The sequence below is a fragment of the Brugia malayi genome, assembly GCF_000002995.4.
Source record: "Brugia malayi strain FR3 genome assembly, contig: Bm_v4_Chr1_scaffold_001, whole genome shotgun sequence".
In the NCBI taxonomy this organism is placed as follows: Eukaryota; Metazoa; Nematoda; class Chromadorea; order Rhabditida; family Onchocercidae; genus Brugia; species Brugia malayi.
In genome coordinates, this window is record NW_025062475.1 from 13,135,591 (window position 1) to 13,155,264 (window position 19,674).

Genomic DNA, 19,674 nt, shown 5'->3' on the forward strand with positions numbered 1-19,674 from the left:
GTTAGAGGTCAATGTTCTACTATTAGAATATATGCTACTATGGACTATTTGACAATATCTTCTACACCATTCGCTATAATTAAATAGTTCAATAGCAGACGGAAAGACTGTGAAAGATGTATCAATGAGACCAAAAGACGGATAATCTAATAAATAAAACTGAAATGGAATGTAAATCTTCCGTCTCTTTACAACGAAAATTAAATTCCACAAAAAAGAAAAATCTTCAGGATTCTGTAAAGGAATAATTCTTCCTTGAAGAAATTATTTTTTATCAGAAATTACCTGCTATACTTAAATTCTGAGCGTGAAATACAATTTGAAGTGAAAAAAAAAAAAAGTTAGAATGAGAGAGACTAGCTAATAATAAAACACAATCTTCGTAATGTTAATCAATAAAAGTACAAACATACATCGATCCTAATAATAAAATATATATTTGATGGTCAAGTCATTTTATTTTTTCAATACTACAATTATTTTCATAAATTATAGGCTCAAGGTAAGAGAGTGAACAAGAAAGACACTATTCTAATGCAACAGTAAAGAAAAATGTCAAATTATGGGAGTGGTTCGACATAATTCGCTGGAATGAGACCAGTTTTTCCGTTTAAAGTTCCAATCAGCCAACCATCTTCTTTTGATTCATAAACTACAAAAGAATTAGAATTTAAGATTTCACTAGAGATGATTTAAGTTAGAAAGATCATAAAAGCACTATATATTAACTAGAATAAAGAACTGTAACATATGTTATAGTAAAAAAGATGAATTGAGACCAGTTGAACTCTAGTTTATGTTTCATTTCAGCTTCTTTTAGAAAAAAAAAAAAAAAAATTTTAGCTGTTTCCGGCATATTCTGGTTCTATAAATCGCAAAGAAAAACGGATTATTCTGAGTGATGAAAACGTTCGTTACAAATGCACATAATACTAGGTTTACAAGCTTATGCAACTTATCGTTATTACTAAGAAATTTATTCAAAATAGATCGTATTCTGGTATCAAATTTAAAGACACTTCAAACATATAAGTGCTAAGAGTAAAGTAATACCTAGAAGAAGTATTACCTTAATTCAGCATCAAATATATTCTTAAGAATGAAAAAGAAAGAACTAGCCATTAGTAATAATTTGTCCAGGCTGAAAAGACAATTCAGTATTGTGACCTGCTGTACATGCATAAAGTGTTTTCACTCGCCGACTGGAAATTTTAAAATTCGTAAAAAAAAAAAAGAAATAATGAGCAATAATATGTACGATTATTCATTATTTGATGCCTATTTTCATTGCCATAATTTTGTAAAAGTTATAAGTTATTAAAAATTAATGCTTAAAATTTAATGCCAAGAAAATTTATGGGAATAGTTGAAACGAAATAGTTCTGAAACTTTTAATATCATTGTTAACCAATTCATAACTTTTATAATTTAAAGATGAATAAAAATTGGTGATAAATTTAATCTTTTCTTATCAAATTTGCTTAAAAAGTTAAACAGAAAGAAACAAAGGGTAAGAAAGTCATGCATAGAAGAAATAAAGGAATCAGCTAGTTATTTCATTCATTTGCTCAATTATTTTTATTAATACTAAAAAAACCTTACGAAAAAAAAAAAAGTATGAAAATGCATGCAAATTGTCTTCTTTAATTGCAAACTTCAAATTATCAAAACCTATTAAAAAATATGTATAAAAACCTAAAATATTACATCTAACTTATAGATGACTTTTAATACCTTGGTTGAAGTGCTCCCAAAGTATGAGTACACGTGAACAATGGTGAAACCCTGAGATCACTGATAAGCACCTCGGTAACAGTAGGGGTATCACCGCAAACATTAACATCATCCGTGACATCATCGCCGTCTGGCAAATTGACATTTTTGGACTGTCGCGATAAATCAAAACAACGATGTTGCTGATATTTTGACACAGGCAAAGGTGATATTTTACGACGTCCACTACAACAGTTATTGGCGTTTGTGGAAAATAAATTAGAAGCTGTGATGAAGCTGAAACTGTGAGTGAAAATACGGAAATGCAGAAAATTATTTAATTTATTTCATTGAAAAGAAAAAAAAAAAAACGACGCAGAAAGTAGCAGTTATTTTTAAAGTGAAGAAAAAAAAAAAAGCAAATAAAGCATTTGATAAGTGGAGAAAAGTTATGTTATTATATTTCCAATACTATATTGAAATATATAAAAGTTATTTACAAACACAAACAAACACACACATAAAATTGAAGTGTACGTGGAATGTTATCACCAAGACATCACTTTCTTCTAACTACATCCGTAATTTTCGATATTAACTTACGAATGGTAAATATGAAACTAGCTAGATATTAGTAAAATTACTCGAAATTAAAGCTAAGATAACCTTTAATTCAACTGTATTCTTTTCTTGCCAATCATTACTTTCCGTTAATTTTATAAAATTATACCAAAAATTTTTGTGCAAACTTTTTAAAGAAAATTTTGCTGTGTTTTTGTGAGATTAAGAAATGAAAATTTGTAGAACAATCCAAAAAATTTTTTTTATAATTATCATTTACAGAAGATGTGTCTGAGTTAGTTATAACATGCTTAATTCAGTGTAACTATTATGCAAAATAAACATTAAAAAAAAAAGGAACAATAAGACATACACGAAGATAGATAAACAAATGTAAGCAAGAAAGGATAAATTATACAAATAGCACAAAAAAGAAGAAAAAAAAAAAAAAAAAAAAAACAACAGCAAAAATTTTTAAAATTACAAACTTACGATTCAGAAGAAAATGGATTATATGCTGGAGCGTACGATGTGTTCAATTTAGCTGAAATATGAATATCAATGATGATAACAACAATAAATATAACTTTATTTTATTATATATCGCTTAAGCTTTGCACAAGAAGCTAAGCAATCGATTATCAAAACTTTGCTTCAAAATACTTAACAGGTAAGCAAATGATATGTTTTAATGAAACAGATGAATAAAAGTTCTACCTTCTTATTAGAGTTAGTTATGATCAAAAATAGAAAAAAAAAAAAAAAAAAAACTGTAGTTTTGGTTGAAGCACATTTGATAAGAAATGTTAGACGATGGTGTATAATACAACATCTTAAGCAAATCCTATCCTTTTTTATTTTTATTTTTTTGTTTTTTTTGTTTTTTCTGTTTTCGAAAGATCTTTTGTATGTCTGTTCTCGAGATGTGGTATTCTTGATTGAGATAATATGATCTTAGCTTTGGGTACTGGAAATATACTTTACAAGTTCTCTTAAATTCAATGGCTAAGATCTAAATAATGGATTTCAAAATTCTTTATTGGTTGGACTGAAAGAAGTTGAAATGATTAATTTAGTTTTGGAAATTTAGGTACAATAATTGCAAGAAATAACATTATGCTTTAATGATTCAAATATCATAGTCATTGTGATATTTTATAACCATTACATTACAGCTTCGAATTTTAATGATCACTTCATATCTCATATGCAATTTTCATTTTCAATACAAAAATCAAGAATTAAAAAATTCTTTATTTAGCTTCTTTCTATCTCCTATTTTTATTTCAAAAATCTTTTTGTAAATATGTTTACTTTTTCTTTTTTTCCATATTCTACAACAAAAAAAAAAAATCAAATTTCCCATTCTACAATATTTATAAGAAATAGAAGCTTTCAGCTTTTGTGCCAAATCAGAGCTGAAGAATTTTACAGCAAATAAGAAATTTTAATCTTTCAATTTACAAAAAAAAAAAAAAAAAAAAAAAAGATAGTAACCTCTGGAGGTGGTAGTATGCCGTTCCTGAGCAATTTTAGGATAATGATGACGGAACCGTTCATTTGGTAATGGATCCGAACCAGTACTTGCTGAATTCAATGATTCCCAACTTTCCGCACATTTTTTCCCAACTGATGTTCGACGTTCGTGTTCTGTGGCACCTCTGAAATTTGAATTTTAAATATAAATAAAATTATTTTAATAAATGCTTAATGTGGTGTAAAAAAATCATTCACATATTGATCTCGAATAATATGAGATGAAATTATAGTCTTTTGCTAATTTTCCTATTAGAGAGATATCCATGTTTAATGATAGGTTTTTTTCTTTTTTTTTTATTGTAAGTAACACTTTTCTGTTATATAAACTACCATCCATTGAAATAACAAAAAAAAAAAAAAAAAAACCTCAATACTTAAACTAACAGGTTTTTTTGCTATAAAATATCTTATAAAAAATACAAAATTAATTAATATAAGAATGAGGATTACAAAAAAAAATTTTGTTAATGGCAAATAACCGTACTCATTTAATAAACCAAATACTGCTAAGATTTGCAGTAAAACTTCCAGTCATTTTTGAGAATATTTTTTTAATTTAAATCTTATATTTCTAATAGTAATTTTCGATCTTTTTTTTTTTTTTTTTTTCATATAAAATTGAACAAACCGGAGATGAGCAGTAGATTGTCCACGTAAAGGCTGTCTCATTTGACACTTTGTGGTATTTTGTGTAAGTGCAGAAGATGAACATGTCAAACTATTCTTAGCTATCGGTGTGACAGGTGATGTTCCAGCAGAAGTGCTCGGCTTATTGTATGCTGCTGTATGCATTGAACGATTCGATGAACTCATGTTTAAATCTTCAAAATCTGTTATTATAATTCAGAAATGTGTACATAAATTTAAATATTTAATAGTCAATTCTTGCAATTATTTCTATTATTTATCGTCCAAATATGTAGAAAATATTTTTCTGTTAATTTTTCTATGCAAATATGAAATTGATTAATAATTTTAGCAATACGAGCACAAAAATGTGTTCATTAATGGCTTTATTGAAGATAAATGAAAAATTAAGAAATGCAAAAATTTTAAATTAATCTGAAATTAGCAAAGAATCTTTCAAAAATTTCTCCATATCAACACACAAAGTTAATTATGGAGAAAAAAAAAAAATTTTTAAACCTTTATGATGCAAAATATAGTAACAAATGACAAATAAAAACATACCATCATTACTGTCAGTGTAACAATATGGCACTCTATCGTAAATAGGAGGAGGACGTTGACATTTACTTGAACTGGCAATTGTTTGTGGACGCTTACTGGAAATTGATGTACCTTCTGCTTGCGATCTGTAATAAGATTTATATATTTTCCTTTATCAAATATCTTTGTAATCTTTTGTAATTTCTTAAAGTTTAATTTTAACTCTGTCTATATAAATAGTCATATGCTATGTTTGTCGTCTTTTAACTATTAATCTTCACTTCCTTATTTTACATATAAATCACTCGACAATGAATGACAATTATTAATTCATATAATCAACGAAATAATTAATTTCATTTCCCTTATATTCATGAATTAGTGATCATTACTAACTCAAATTTATTCTTCATACGATCATTTTTTTTAACGGATTGAGCAAAAAGAAAGAATTGTCAAAGATGAATTACCGCTTTTCTTCTTGAGAAATTGATACAATTTGCTGTTTTGAGAAAGCAATAGAAGGACCAGTACCAGTTTCACCAAAAGAAGAGCTTTCACTTATGAACTCCTCCTGATCGTTGGACCTTGCTGGACAAGGAATATTATCAATTTCTTTTGGTTTATTTTTAAATATCTGCAAAAAAAAAAGGAAATAAATACCAATATTCTACTAAAATTCATAAAATTAACTTTTAATTATCAAAAGAAAAAAAAAAAAAGAAAAAACAGAAATAATAAATAAACATAAACCAAGAACAATATTCATGTAACAGCTTACAACTTCCTATACCACTTTTCTTTTATTGAAATTAAACAGATAATAATAGTTTTTTTTCTTAGCAATTTTCTAGCCTTAACAATTCCTAAATGAATTAAATGCATTATTTTCCTAGCTTTACCACCCTCTCTCTCTCTCTGTTTCCACAGTTAAATCTCTCTTAATTAGCAAGTTTAATCTTGGACAAAACTTCCTCATTAATATGCAACAAATATTAAAAGAGCTAACGAGATCATAATTTGCAATGAGCACTTCGACAACTACATTACAAAATTTAATATCCATAATAGCTGCCATTGTTTCCTCTTTTGGCCTTAATAATGTTGGCCCAAAACAAACAGCAAGATTACCTACTGTCATCAGATTTTCACTGGAACGATTTGCCACTCTGTAATTTAACAAAAAAAAAAAAAAAAAAAAAAGAAAAACATGAAATAAAATTGAAAATTAGTGAAAAAAAAAAAAAAAATTCATAGATAATTAAGTGAAGCAATCGTAAAATAATTGCAAATAATAGTACAATTCTTTTTGATATCATCAGCTAATTTTATACATCTAATATTAATTAAATTTGATAATGTTATTTTTTGGAATTTAATGCAGAATTTAATTTTCATAACTAAAAAATAATTTCTTCTTTTTTTTTTTTTTTTTTTATCTTTTTAAAGAGCTTGAAAAATTTACTTCTTAAGATGTTCAATAATAATTTGCAACATCTCGAAATGTATTTGCGGTAATTTATAGACAAAATAGTGAATATAGGAAACACGTGTTTTGGAATCCATTTTGGCGGCATTAATAAAGTGATGATGTAAGTCAAACGTCATAAGTGGTTCTGGCAAATTCCTAAAAAAAATATAATATCCTGGAAAATATTAAAGTCTCAATTATATTAAAATTTACTTATACAAGGCTGAGTCAAATAAATTACTTTGGCATCTCGTGAGAAATTATGCAACAAAACTCGAATGTCTATAATACTAAATTAAACATTCAGTGGTTGCGTAAATGCTATGTTCAAAATTATCAGTTTCATCATTTCATTTCAAACCGTTAGAAAAATGCTTTCATGTCAAATACAATTATCATAATTTTCAATAAAGTCAAGTAAACGTAATACTATAAGTGTAAATAATTACGTATAGTTAAAATAAATTAGATCCTTGATCACAAAAAAAGAAAAAAAAAAAAAAAAAAACTAAATATGACTAACACATTTAGCCTTTAATTGTGATTAGCATTACAACATGTCAGAAAAAAAAAGAAAAAAAAAAACCTTAAAAAAGTTTTAAGAGCGCTTGACAATGTTTTAATTTCCCATTCATCATCTGTAAAGCTAAGTTTGTCATATATGGAACGTCGTTTGTCTAATCCAATTTGCAGTAACTTTTGCACTTTAGATGTAACACCACAATTTCGATATAATCCTTGCTCACATATCCCTAAAAAAAAAAAAATTTTAATATTTTTTAACAAAAATATACCAGAAATTAATATATGTTTGCATGTTTATACTTCTCACTGACTACAAAAAACGAAGAAATGTCAAGAAAGGATGAGAAAATATTTGAGCAGTTAACAAGTTGCAAAAGGGAATTTCTTCAAACTTTCAAATTATGATATAAATCTAAAAACTGAGCAATGACATTAGTTTAAAACATATGTATGAAATGTTTTCGCATGTTTGCTGTTTAAATTTGTTGTAAAAAACTAATTTATGATCCTTTCTAAGCTAACAGCATATAGCGAACAAAATAATATTTTAAATGAAGTTGAAATTTTTAATTTTTCCAATAATACAGCACTAAAAAGTTAATAATTACAATTCATCATCACTCCCAAAATATTTATAGATTGTATTGCAGAATTAAAATCTTTTCCTCATCTTCAATAACAATTCTTTAATTTAATTTATTCTTCAGTTTGAAAATGAAGGAGAAGTGTATGGAAGGGAGAGAGAGAGAGAGAAAGGGAGAGAAAAAAAAAAGTTCTATTTTTTGAAAGTAAAAGTGCCATTATCACTTGAAAACAAATAATTAATTTGCAAAGGAAAGGAAAAAAAAAAATAAAAAATAATGCGATAGAAAACACAGATGTTAAGCCAAAGCTATGATTTTAGAAAAGTTTAATTAGTCTTAACATATCAACCAATGTAATATTTAAAATCCAACGCATTAAATAAGTATTATCCATACTGTAAAAGTATCACAAGACATCAATTTTTTGCTTTTAATAAATTGATAAAGTGAAGAAATTAGAGTGCAATGAGTCAGAAATACAATAGGTTGATCAAATTTTAATAATTCAATATGGTAACTTCTAAAGAAAAAAAAAAAAAAAAATTCTATGGTAACTAAATTAAAATTGTCGAAGTGGAAAAGCTATTACCAATCATTGCTAATAATGATAGCAACTTATTTTCTCAAAATATCAGCAACTGATAATTATATCGCTTTTCAAATAGCATAATTTTACATTTGAAAATATAATTTCAAATTTGATAACATAGAATTAAAACACCTGTGAAAATTTTTTATGTATCATTTAAATTTTTTCGAATTTAATTTTTAACTTCTCTTCAAAATTCACAAACCTTTTTCTTCGATTGCTTCTATACATTTTCGTACAAAATCGAAACCACTATCATCCAAAACTGCTGCAAAAAAGAAAAAAAAAAAGGACTACCAATTAATAAATATATCTAATTAAGATTAAATATAAGGAGAAAAAAACTTTGTTCATTTTAAATAAAAATTTAAAAAAAGAAAAAGAAAAATACCATGGCATTCATCCAATACAAATGCCGGCAAAAATGCACTACCACAATATACAGCTCTCAAACCTTGGGTTAAATTGTAAGTTGTTGAGGTACGATCAAGACGATTAGTAATACCCGAAGAATGGGTAAAGTCTGCGTATGAAGAACGCATTGAATGTTTAGTAAAGCAGAAAATGAATGATTAAAGAAGAGAATACAAACATTTGCATTCAGAAAAATATATGATTAAAGATAAATTTTATCATTTATGATAATAATATTATCAAAGTAGTAATACTACTATTACTAATACTAGTGATATTTGTTGCTGTTGTTGTTTGCTGCTGATGCTAGAATATTTCTTTATGAAACTGAAACCAATAATGATGTCTAAAAAGAGAGAGAGAGGAAAAAAAAAAAGAAGGCCTAATAAGCATTGAATACATATTTTTAGTCTATCTTTTTAGATGTCTAAATTCTTTTAAAATTTAAGCCTCTATGAAGTATTGAATTTCTTCCACACTCTCTAAATCTTTCATTTTGCATTAAAAAATGACGTCAATAATGAAGATTAGCATAACTAACTAATATGCGACATGAAAATGAATGAATCTTTGAAAAAAAAAGTGAGTGTATACATTTCTATGATTGAAAATTTCTTTCATAAAAAACATTTTCTTACAATAATATTAATACCACTTAAAAAAAAAAAAAAAAAATGATTTTACAACTATAATGAAGATAATTTATCAATATTGTTGAAGATAAATATTTTCATTCATTCTATATCAAATAACAATAACAATAAGCAAATAATAAATATCATTGACGTTGTAAAATATTCGAAAAGATTTGAAATTAAATTTTATAAATGATTTAAATAAATGTTGTTAGTTACCGAATTTATTTTCCAAAATAACAATCATATGTAGAATACAATGTGAAAAAAATAATTAAACCTAATACGTACCTATCTATGCTTTTTCAACATAACCAACATGCGTAAATTTTGATAAAGATTTGTACTTAAATATATTTTATATTATTTGAAGATTTATCATTTTTCATTCTATCAAGGTACCAAAAGAATAAACTTATTATAGTAGCATAATGAGACAAAGAAATATGAGTAAAAATAAAAAAAAAAAAAAAAAAAAACCGTTACTATGTGTTAAAGATATATAAAAATAGCTATGTAGTAATATAAGATGTTATATAATTTATAATTATTAAATTTAACATTATCTCTATTAGTTAATGTTAGAAATTTAGAAATATTTCGACACGAGAAAAAAATTCCAATTATTAAAGTTTGACATAATTTAGTTGAAAAAAAAAAAAAAAAAAAGAGAAATTCCTCTCGGGAGAAGAAGTAATTCTGGAGCAAATCAAAATTTTGAACAAAACATTTTAAGAAGATGAAATTTAGGAGAAACCATATGTGCACCAATGTTCTTAAAACTTAGCAAACAGATCGCATTATTTAAAAAAAAAAAAAAAAAAAAAAAAAAGAAGATATATGCTTATATTTTCAATTCAATTCCATCTCTCAGCTACAAAACTCTGTCGAGGAGAGAGAGAGAGAGAGAGAGCAGTAATTATTTTTACAAAATTAGGTAAGTCTAAAATTTAAATTAAAATGCTCATGATAAAGTGTAAACTACTAACATTTAAGGAGATAAATGATTTTTTGCAACTACGGTAGCGATTAGGCCAAATAAAAGTGATAATTGTATAAAATAAAATGAATGTCAATGAGAGATAAATAAAATTCTATAAATGTATCTAACATAAAATTTCATGTGATTATTTCATGTTTACATGTTAATATGAAAATTACTTCAAACAATAAATGAAATCATATTCTATCAAAGCTTTTAGCATTTATTCAATTTCTTGAAAGTGAAGATAATGCTGTCGCATCAACTTTGGTCAATCAACAATCAGTCACCAGTCACCATCTCAGTGCTTTTCTAAATTCTCGCATACTGATGAATGAAATATATGAAATTGCATAACAACTGTCACTTATAACTAACAACAAAATGACTAAAAAGAATTTCATTTAAAAAAAAAAAAAAAGTTAGTAAAATTTGATAATAGGTTAAAAATGTATAATCATCACTATTTTTTAAATCTAATTAATTAATGTATTATAGCAATAGTATCTCTTCTATCTATCATAAGAAAATAGAAGATACTCTTTCGATGAATTTCTTGCAAATTAAACAAAGCACAACAAAGCACACTTTGATTTCATAAGAAAACTATTCTAAATTTGAAATCTTTCCTTGTAATCTTTACTCTTTACTCTGTACATAAAATTCCAGCTCAAAAATTTTCACAATCAATACTAATGATCAGATTGACCAATTCATTACTTAGTTATTTATTGATTGAGTACTTCTATAACTATTGATATATAAATAAATACTCTTTTATTATTATTATGGATAATAATTTTATTTTCACTAACAGTGAAACGAACTATCATGCAGAAATTCATTCGTCATGATATAGTTTTATAATATAAAGTGAAACATTCTTACCATAAATTAATTATATTTATATATTCAAAACTTAATACTAAAAAGTAAATCAGATAACATAAATTATACTATTAAAAAAAATTAAAATTATTATTAAAAAAAAAAAAGACTAATTTTGAAAAATATTTTTAAAAGAGTCTAAATTACAATATTTACCATTCAATTTATTACATTTAATGTAAACTTAACGAAATAAGGAATGCATATATGCACCCAAATCTTCTAAAAAAACAAAAAAAAAAAAAAAACAAAAAACAACACGTATCTAATTTTGCATCGATTGATTTCTCTTTGAAAATTTCAAATTGAAATTTCAAGTAAATTTATTCAATTATATGCAAAAAATAATTCCTAAATTTCAATCTCAATTTAATAGGAAAAATATTTTCAAAGGTACATTTTTCTTTGAAATGTTAACAATTGGTTAGCAATGATAGCTTGCTGTTATGTAATTCAAAAATGTGATAATATAAATGAAAGCATGTAAACATGAGCATAAAAGTTGAGATAAAAAAAAAAAAAATCGAATAAAATATTTGAGGTGTAATTGAATCGTTTTATCGATCATGGAACAAAATTATTTGAAAATTTTTATAATTTACCATATTCTCTATACAAATGTAATAGAATGTAAGGAAGTAAACAGCAATCAGCGTTATGTAATGAATATGCTTCTAAAGCTAATGCTAGTACTTTTACTAATTCTTTTTTTTTTTTTACCACTAGCACATCATCATCCAAAAATAACTATGAAAACAACAATAGCAGCAAAATCATAAATAAAAAAAAAAAAAAAAGAAAAAAAGAAAAAAGCATTGTAGCAAACATACTTTTGAGCCTAGCATAACATATCACAAATTGACATAAAATTGGTAATTTCAATTAATTTTTCTTCTAAAAAGGCAAGAAAAAAAAAAAAAAAACCAAAAACTCTTTTTAAGATCTTAAAGTTCATAATAAAAAAGAAAAAAAAAAAAAAAACAAAAATCGTTAAATTCTTTAAGAATTATTTTAATGATGTGGTAAAATAAAATGACAAAACAAAAATATTAGAAAATTAGAAAAATGATCTGAAATTTAGGAAGGAAGGAAACAAAAACAAAAAAAAAAAAAAAAACTGAATAAGATCAAATTTTGAAGAGATACAATACCATATTATGATAAATAACTAAGTACTACCTATTTTCATCTTTCAATTTATCGCTTCTCATCTCTTTTATTTCTTCCATATGATCAAAAAGTTTAGAAATAAACTTTTTCACTTCTTCCACATCATTTAAATTATATGGTTCTTTTTTTTTTTTTTTTTTTTATATGCCCAAAAAATGTTTCATAAAAGATTATGTAGTTATGTCTAACAGATGTAGTAGATATATGCATAACTAATTTTTTTTTTTTTTTAAGCATTCAAAAAAGAAATAAAGAAGTCATTCTTCTTTTTTTTTTCTCCTTCTTCCAATTTAATTTCATGATAAAAAAAAATTCATGAATGCATCCAAAAACAAAAAAAGAAATTACGCAAATTTTTCATGAATTAAAATTTCAAGGAACTACCGCTAATAACAAAAACAATATCCAGGGATTATAGGATTCTGAAAATGTCAAACTGGATTAAATGATTTAACCAGTGGAATTAGTGAGATTACAATGAGAGCTTAATATATATGTAATGACATCATTAGATTCGGCATTCCATATTATGTCCAAGTATTAAATTTTGAAGATAAACAAAAAGAAAAAAAAAAAAAAAAAAAAACTGCAAAGTAAGAATAACAGAATAGATAAAATATTGGTAAATAGGTGGATCTGATTTCACTTCACCTTGAGCTACAAGTCAAATAGCTTAAGAATCAAAGTAAAATAATTACTCATTTAAAGAAAAAAAAAAAAAAAAACCTTGCAATAAAAGAATTAAATCATTTAGGATTTTTGATACTAAACAACTAAAAGAAAAAACTGCAAACAACAATAAGAAACGGATCATCAATAAAAAGTTCTGAGATTGCAAAATGCAAGAATCATTATACTATTTGTACTAAACATACATGCATCACAGATATGATCAAAAAAGGAGAAAGAAAAGAAAAAAACAAAGAATTATACAAATTTAGTTTTGCTATTGGTTATATAAAACGAAAAAAAAAAGTGCTTACTTCCGAGGCAATTTGATGTTGGTCCTGTTCCAGGTGAGTATATCTGAAATTTGTTTGTGTTATTATGATGTTTTCAAAAAAAAGTGCAAAAAAGAATTTATACACTTTACTTATATGATTTTAACTCCATTAATGAATCGAAGTGAAATAAAAAAAAGCACAGTTGTTTTATTCAATAACAACATAATTATCAAAAAAGCTAATATCCAATATTCAGAAAGATAATATCCAATTTCCTAGAACACTAATCAGATAGCGGCAATATCAAAAATATTTCATACATAGCTAATCCTTAGAATATTTTTCGCATCATACTTAGCTTTCATTGAATAACAAATACTATATCAGATCAGTTTTTTCATTATAATTAAAATTACCTTCACATTTGTAATATTTCAATTTTAAAGATAATGTTTTTATTGCACTAGGAATGTCTTATAAACACAGATTCAAAACAGTATTTGAATTCAGTCATCCAAATTTGAGTTATTTTGTTAATTGCTAATACAGCAAATATGAGGATTCGAGACGCCCAAAATTTGAGTTGTACACATTGCTTACATAACATTAGCAAATCCAATACATATTTGAAATCAATATTTTACAAATTATAAAGTTGTCAAATGATATGAAATCTTACGGGCTCTCTTCCATCCATAGCATCAAGCCATTGTCGACGATCTTCTTCCGATAATGCTTGTAGCGTCATTTGCTCGGTACGATCCATTGCTAAGACATCAAAGCAAAACCTAGAAAATAATTTTATGAAGAAAGTAAAATGTATAGAATGCCTTAATGATTGAAACTATGCATATTATATGAGTTATTTCCATAGATTAACATTATTATTTGAAATTTTAATAGTATTATGAAAAAAGGAAAAAAAAAAAAACCTCTTATCAATACTGTCTGAGGCCCTTCGAGTGCATGTCTTCAGTTTAAAAGAAACAGATTGTCCAAGCGCACCTTTCATATCCTTAAGTGATAAAACAAAGAAAAATAATTAGTGAATTTTAAAAATTGAATGGAACCTGGATTTAGGATGAAAAATTGCATAAAATATGATTTGATAATAGCTGTCACACAGAGTTGCATGGCAGTTACAGTTTAAGATGACCTATTTTACAATATGCAATAAAACTAAATTAATAATGAAATTTACAATATATATCAACTTCTGTGAGTTCTACTGTTCCTCATGACCTTTTTTTAGAAAAAAAAAAAAAAAAAAAAACAAAACAAAACATTTCAAAGATTTGAGATCATTCCAAAATTTCATTTGTCATTTTTAATAATCAACAAATTGCCAAAAATTATAACTACAGTATTTTACTAACCGTTCTTGCTGTGTTATTTACTGGAATCATTGTGAATATTCGTGTTTCCTTTTGATATACACAATAATACATAGTCCATCGATTTGACAAAACATCTCTACTAATTGTTTCTGGAAACAAATATGTGACTATAAATATTAAATAGATAATGTGATTATGTCACATATTCCTCCAAAAAACATGTCTTCGTGTAATACAAGTTTTTAAGAAATAGAAAATAACCTACTTGGGATTTTACTTTTTTCATGAGCAAAAATATAGCCTTGTTTTATGCTAGAAACGGTTCGAGGCGTCGGATTTTCATTATCACTGTCATTTTTACCCGTTTGAAATACCTGAAATTCGTAAAGTCGATTTATACACAAGGTTAATTTGTATTAAATTTTGCCTAAATTTTTTGCTAATCCTGCCCCTAGAAACATCTACCCAGCAACTGATAACCTAGATCTCATATTGAAAAATATCAGTAAGTAATTAGTTTATCTGATGAATTCTAATTTCCTAAAGTCACTTTTCCACTCTTTCGTGATATGACAGCTGAACATTGAATAATAAGGAATCTAGCATTTAAATGAAACTTCTAATTTCATACATTTGGATCGCTTGAAAAAGACATCCAAATATTTCGTGATAAAACGTTTAAAATTCTTGCAAAAATCAAAACCTACTGCATTTTTCAAATGATTTATCAGCATTTTATCTTTGAGCTGCACATAATATTCTTTTGTTTCCTCGAAGCTTTCTTTTGCCTAAAATTTACTCTTTATTTTCAATAAAAATTAACAAAAAAATTCGCATAAAATGAATTCGAACGAATAAGGTGCTCTCTCCAATATCTTTGTTGATAAAAGACAGTGTGAAAATGGATATCTATAAACCAAACAAACACAAAAATATGACCTTTTGAACTTTTGACTGCACTTCACTTAGAAATGGCTTGAAATCCTCATGTGTTACGTGACCTAAAAAGATTCTTATCATTGCCAACAATGATTTTATTGCTTGACAATGAGAAACGATGCTTTCTACAGTGACACCCAGAAGCATAAAGCAATACAAATTTTAATAAAACATAAATAATTTTTATTACATCCGTGTAAAAAAGAAAAAAATTTTCATATGTGAAAAATATTAACACTTACCAACATGATAAAAAGTAAGCCAGCTATATACGAATGAGCATAGCGTCTCTACAAATTCAAATTTCATTCTTTCTTGAACCGCTTGTATCGCTGTTACATAGTCCAGCGAACAGCTACAGAAATTCCGCTGCTGCATATCCAGTTGGGCATCTGCTTCTTTGAAATCATTTTTCCGTGCCTTTAAATTTTCAATTTAAAGAATAGTTTAACATAGATTTCCTAAATACGTTGCAAATGGTTTTATCATTTTCATCTGGAGTTTCCAAGTATTTTGTATGTTCTCATACTTTCAAAGTTATTTCAAATCGTGGTGGAAATTTTAATTAGGAAAAGATTTTATCAGGGAAGATTTTTTAATTTTTGCTAGCAAAAGTAGAAGTTTACTAATGAAAGAAGAGATATAGCAGGAAATTAAATTTTACAAAAAAAAAAATAATAACAGCCTATAAAAGTCAGAAGAAAGATAATAAAAAAAAGAAAAAGTTACCGTTGATAAATGCAAATGTTTTTCGAGTGATGCATAAAATTTATTGGATTCCTTTTCGTATCTTTTTTTATCATCATGTAATACCTAAATTAACTTGCATTTTTGAAAGACATATATGATTATCTTGTAATAGCATTAAGACTTGACAGAATTTGAAATCCTTGGAAACTATACTTATTCTAAATTAAGCATGAAACAATAATCTGACAAAGAACAAGTAATATTACCTTGATCTACAGACTAGTCATCCAAATATGCAAACATGCATTTAACATGAATGCAATCGCTATTCATAAATCAAAAGTAACCTTGCCAATTCCTTCTACTCGAAATTTACGTAATGGTTCGATAAAATGAATTTCCGAATCTTCAATGATTTTTTCGCGATGATCCTCGATCTGACTTATAAAATCTCCAAATTTGCTCACACACTCAGCTGCAAATCTAATATATCAATTAAGCTCTTATTATGATAATTTATCAGTAATTATAAATTAATTATACAATAGTAGAAATTCTGTCACAAAATTGAAACATGCATCAAATCAGACGTCGAATTTCATTGCTTTATTTTATTTTATTCACCGCTACAGTTAAGCAATGACGCAGCTACAAGGTACAAAAAAATTATCTATCATTCTATATTAACATTATATAGCAATAAAAATGTATGAAAGCATCTCAAACTACATTATCCTTCATAATTCACAAAAGTATGGGTAGAATAATGAAGAATTAAGAAGAAAAAAATAACCTATTTTTCGTTCATCATCTGTCTGAGTACTACCAATTGTGACAAATTTAAATTCTTTCAATGATTTTGCAAATGCTCTTTGAGCCACAGAAAGTTCTGCAAAATAATTATGAATTATATTTCATATCTTCCCTATTCTGATGCATACTAAAAAAAAATGTATTTATAAATCGTCATCTATAAAATTCTAATCTAGACTTTCCTGACATTTACAAATATTATATAATATGGAAAATGAAGAAAAGATAGTTTAATTAAATTAATCTGATGAAAAAATAAGTTTAAACTATAAATTAATGGATTGATGTGATATCAAAACTAAGTGCTAAATATTTGTTTTATTTATGTTCTAGTTCCTCCTAGCTTTAAAAAAGAAAAAGAAAAACGCAAAAGAAAAAAAGAATGAAGAAATGATAAAAATTGAAAAGAAAGAAAAATGAAAAACTGGAACCAGAATAGTGTAAAGAAAGGTGACTGAGAATACAAAAGATGTAAAAAATAAAAACTTAAATATGTGAAAACAGTAAAACTTACTTCTTGTGCAATGAATAAGTTCACGGCATTGTATTTCGATATTTTTGATATTTTTATGAGCATCTTCCAAAACACTTTCATGCTCACGTAAATTTTGGCGAAACCACGGAGTATCCGAAAGGCAATCCGCAAATTCTAACGGTCGCAGAACCATTATTATAGATCGTTAAAAATAAAAATATTATAAAATCCAAAAAAAAACAAAAATATAAAAGTATCAAATAGCTTTGAGAAACTTCCATCGAATCATGTCGAATATCATTGAGATGAAGAATAGAATGCAAAATTATAGTATAAAATCGACTCACAATTTTTCCAGTACCAAAACACCTAGAAAATAATAAAATAGAAGAAAATATTAATGGCTACCAGAAGTATAAATTTTATTGATATTTGCATAATTTTAATTATAACAATTTTACACTTAAATACATAGAAAGTTTGGAATTAAAATTTAATTAAAAGCAATGGCTTATCTAAAATATTATAATTGAATTAATTAAAAAATCTATGAATATCAAATAGATAATTTGATGATTAACAATGTGACAGAGAGACAGAGAGAGAGAGAGGGAGAGAGAGTTTGTCATCTCTTAATGATAAAGATATTACTTGTATCAATTGTTATCTTCTTGCTGCTCTCAGGACAAAATGATATCGAGGTGATAAGCCATTTTCTTATCACAAAACCTTCTTCCAATTCGTCAAGGCTTATCAACCACTCAAACAATTGATACAAGTGAGATGAAACATTTTCACGATGTATTAAATCGTTAATTTATTGGCAAAGATAACGTCATATAAGGAAATAGTGTTAATTTTAAAGAGATTTTTTTTTTGACAAACGACAAAAAATTCAAAAAATACATTTATTAGAGATTGAGAGTGGAAAGATAGTGAAGTAGATGAGGAAACGATAGATGATAGGAGTACCATTGAGAGAATTACATAAATGTAGTAATTCTCGACGATGAGAGTAAAAGTGATGAGTTGATTTTTAGCAGAGAAATGGATAGCGAGACGGTTAGTGATTACTTTTTCATTATGTATTATTTTAACAAGCAGAGCGAGAGAGAGAGAGAGAGAGAGGGAGAGAGAGAAGGAGAAAAAAGTGGGAACGAAATTGCAATTTAGAAATTTGAAATGAAGAATTTTTCGATTTCATTCAGAATTATTCATTAACACAACAATTTCTTCACTCAATTTTTTAACTAAATTTTCTTTTCTTTCTTTCTCTCTCTCTCTCTCTCTATCTTTTACTTTTAACTTTTCAAATATTATTTTTATCAATTTAGCAAAATAAAATATTAGCAAAAAATTTTTATATTATAAACAAATTGTTGATTTTTAATTTGTTTTTTTTTTCCTTTAAAATATATGTATTTTAGCTTAAAAAAAATGAAAGTTAAACTTTTAATGAAAATGAAAAATGGATTTTTTAATCAATCATTTAATCAATCAATTTATTAATCAATCATTTCTTGTAATCTTTGATTTACTGTAATCTTTGCAATCTTTGATTTACAGTTTTGAATGAATCGATTGCAAAATTAGAAATTACATTATGAATTATATAATGTAAACATAATTCTATGGTAATTGTATTGATTTAACAAAATAAATAAAAAAAAAAAGAAAAAATCATATTAACATGGAATTTTTTGAGAAAATTAATAAAAAAAAAAAAAAAAAAATTAAAAAAGTATTAACATGGAATTTTTTGAGAAAATTAAACAAAACATTTCTTTAATAACATATTTCACTTTATTAAGCTATCGATATCAAATTATGATAGAGAGAAAAATAGAGAAAAAAAAGAGGAAACAGTAGAAAAATACCATATCATATCATATCATATCATATCATATCATATCATATCATATCATATCATATCATATCATATCATATCATATCATATCATATCATATCATATCATATCATATCATATCATATCATCGTATCATATCAAATATGATAGTTACAAGAATAGAATGAGTAGGGAAAATGATAAATTAAAGTATTAAAATATTTCTTTCCTTTTTTTTTTTTTTTTTTTTTTTATTAATATGAAACTTTTGGGAGAAAAAAAAAATCTTAGCAATACTTTGAAAATTATTACTAATGCTTTTTGATTATATTTTAATTAGATGAAAATTTTAACATTTAATGAATGAAAAAAAAAAGAAAAAAATTTAT

At 25.6% G+C, this 19,674-nt stretch overlaps 1 protein-coding gene and 1 further gene across 4 annotated transcripts; both read right to left on the minus strand.

Annotated features, from left to right (window-relative positions):
* Positions 1-560: 560 nt before the first annotated feature.
* Bm5539 (Rho-GTPase-activating, putative) lies at positions 561-17,632 on the minus strand (the record flags this gene model as incomplete). 3 transcript variants are annotated; one of them, XM_043077738.1, is made up of 25 exons in its annotated part: positions 561-652; positions 1,120-1,202; positions 1,735-1,959; positions 2,767-2,818; positions 3,772-3,935; positions 4,442-4,634; positions 5,005-5,129; positions 5,454-5,620; positions 5,993-6,152; positions 6,449-6,610; positions 7,041-7,206; positions 8,358-8,420; positions 8,544-8,675; positions 13,225-13,267; positions 13,865-13,973; positions 14,118-14,200; positions 14,562-14,671; positions 14,788-14,896; positions 15,230-15,310; positions 15,462-15,523; positions 15,704-15,881; positions 16,191-16,274; positions 16,499-16,626; positions 16,945-17,040; positions 17,479-17,632. In XM_043077738.1, the coding sequence occupies 25 exons, from the start codon at positions 17,630-17,632 to the stop codon at positions 561-563; spliced, it is 3,021 nt and encodes a 1,006-aa protein (XP_042933672.1). The 3 variants fall into 3 exon arrangements, with proteins under 3 accessions (XP_042933672.1, XP_042933671.1, XP_042933673.1); XM_043077737.1 differs by lacking the exon at positions 8,544-8,675; XM_043077739.1 differs by lacking the exon at positions 8,544-8,675 and having other exon boundaries at positions 1,735-2,010.
* Positions 17,633-18,544: 912 nt separating this feature from the next.
* Bm15574 lies at positions 18,545-18,741 on the minus strand. The gene has a single exon (XR_006227959.1). The product of XR_006227959.1 is annotated as a pre-microRNA Bm15574 (primary transcript).
* Positions 18,742-19,674: the final 933 nt, after the last annotated feature.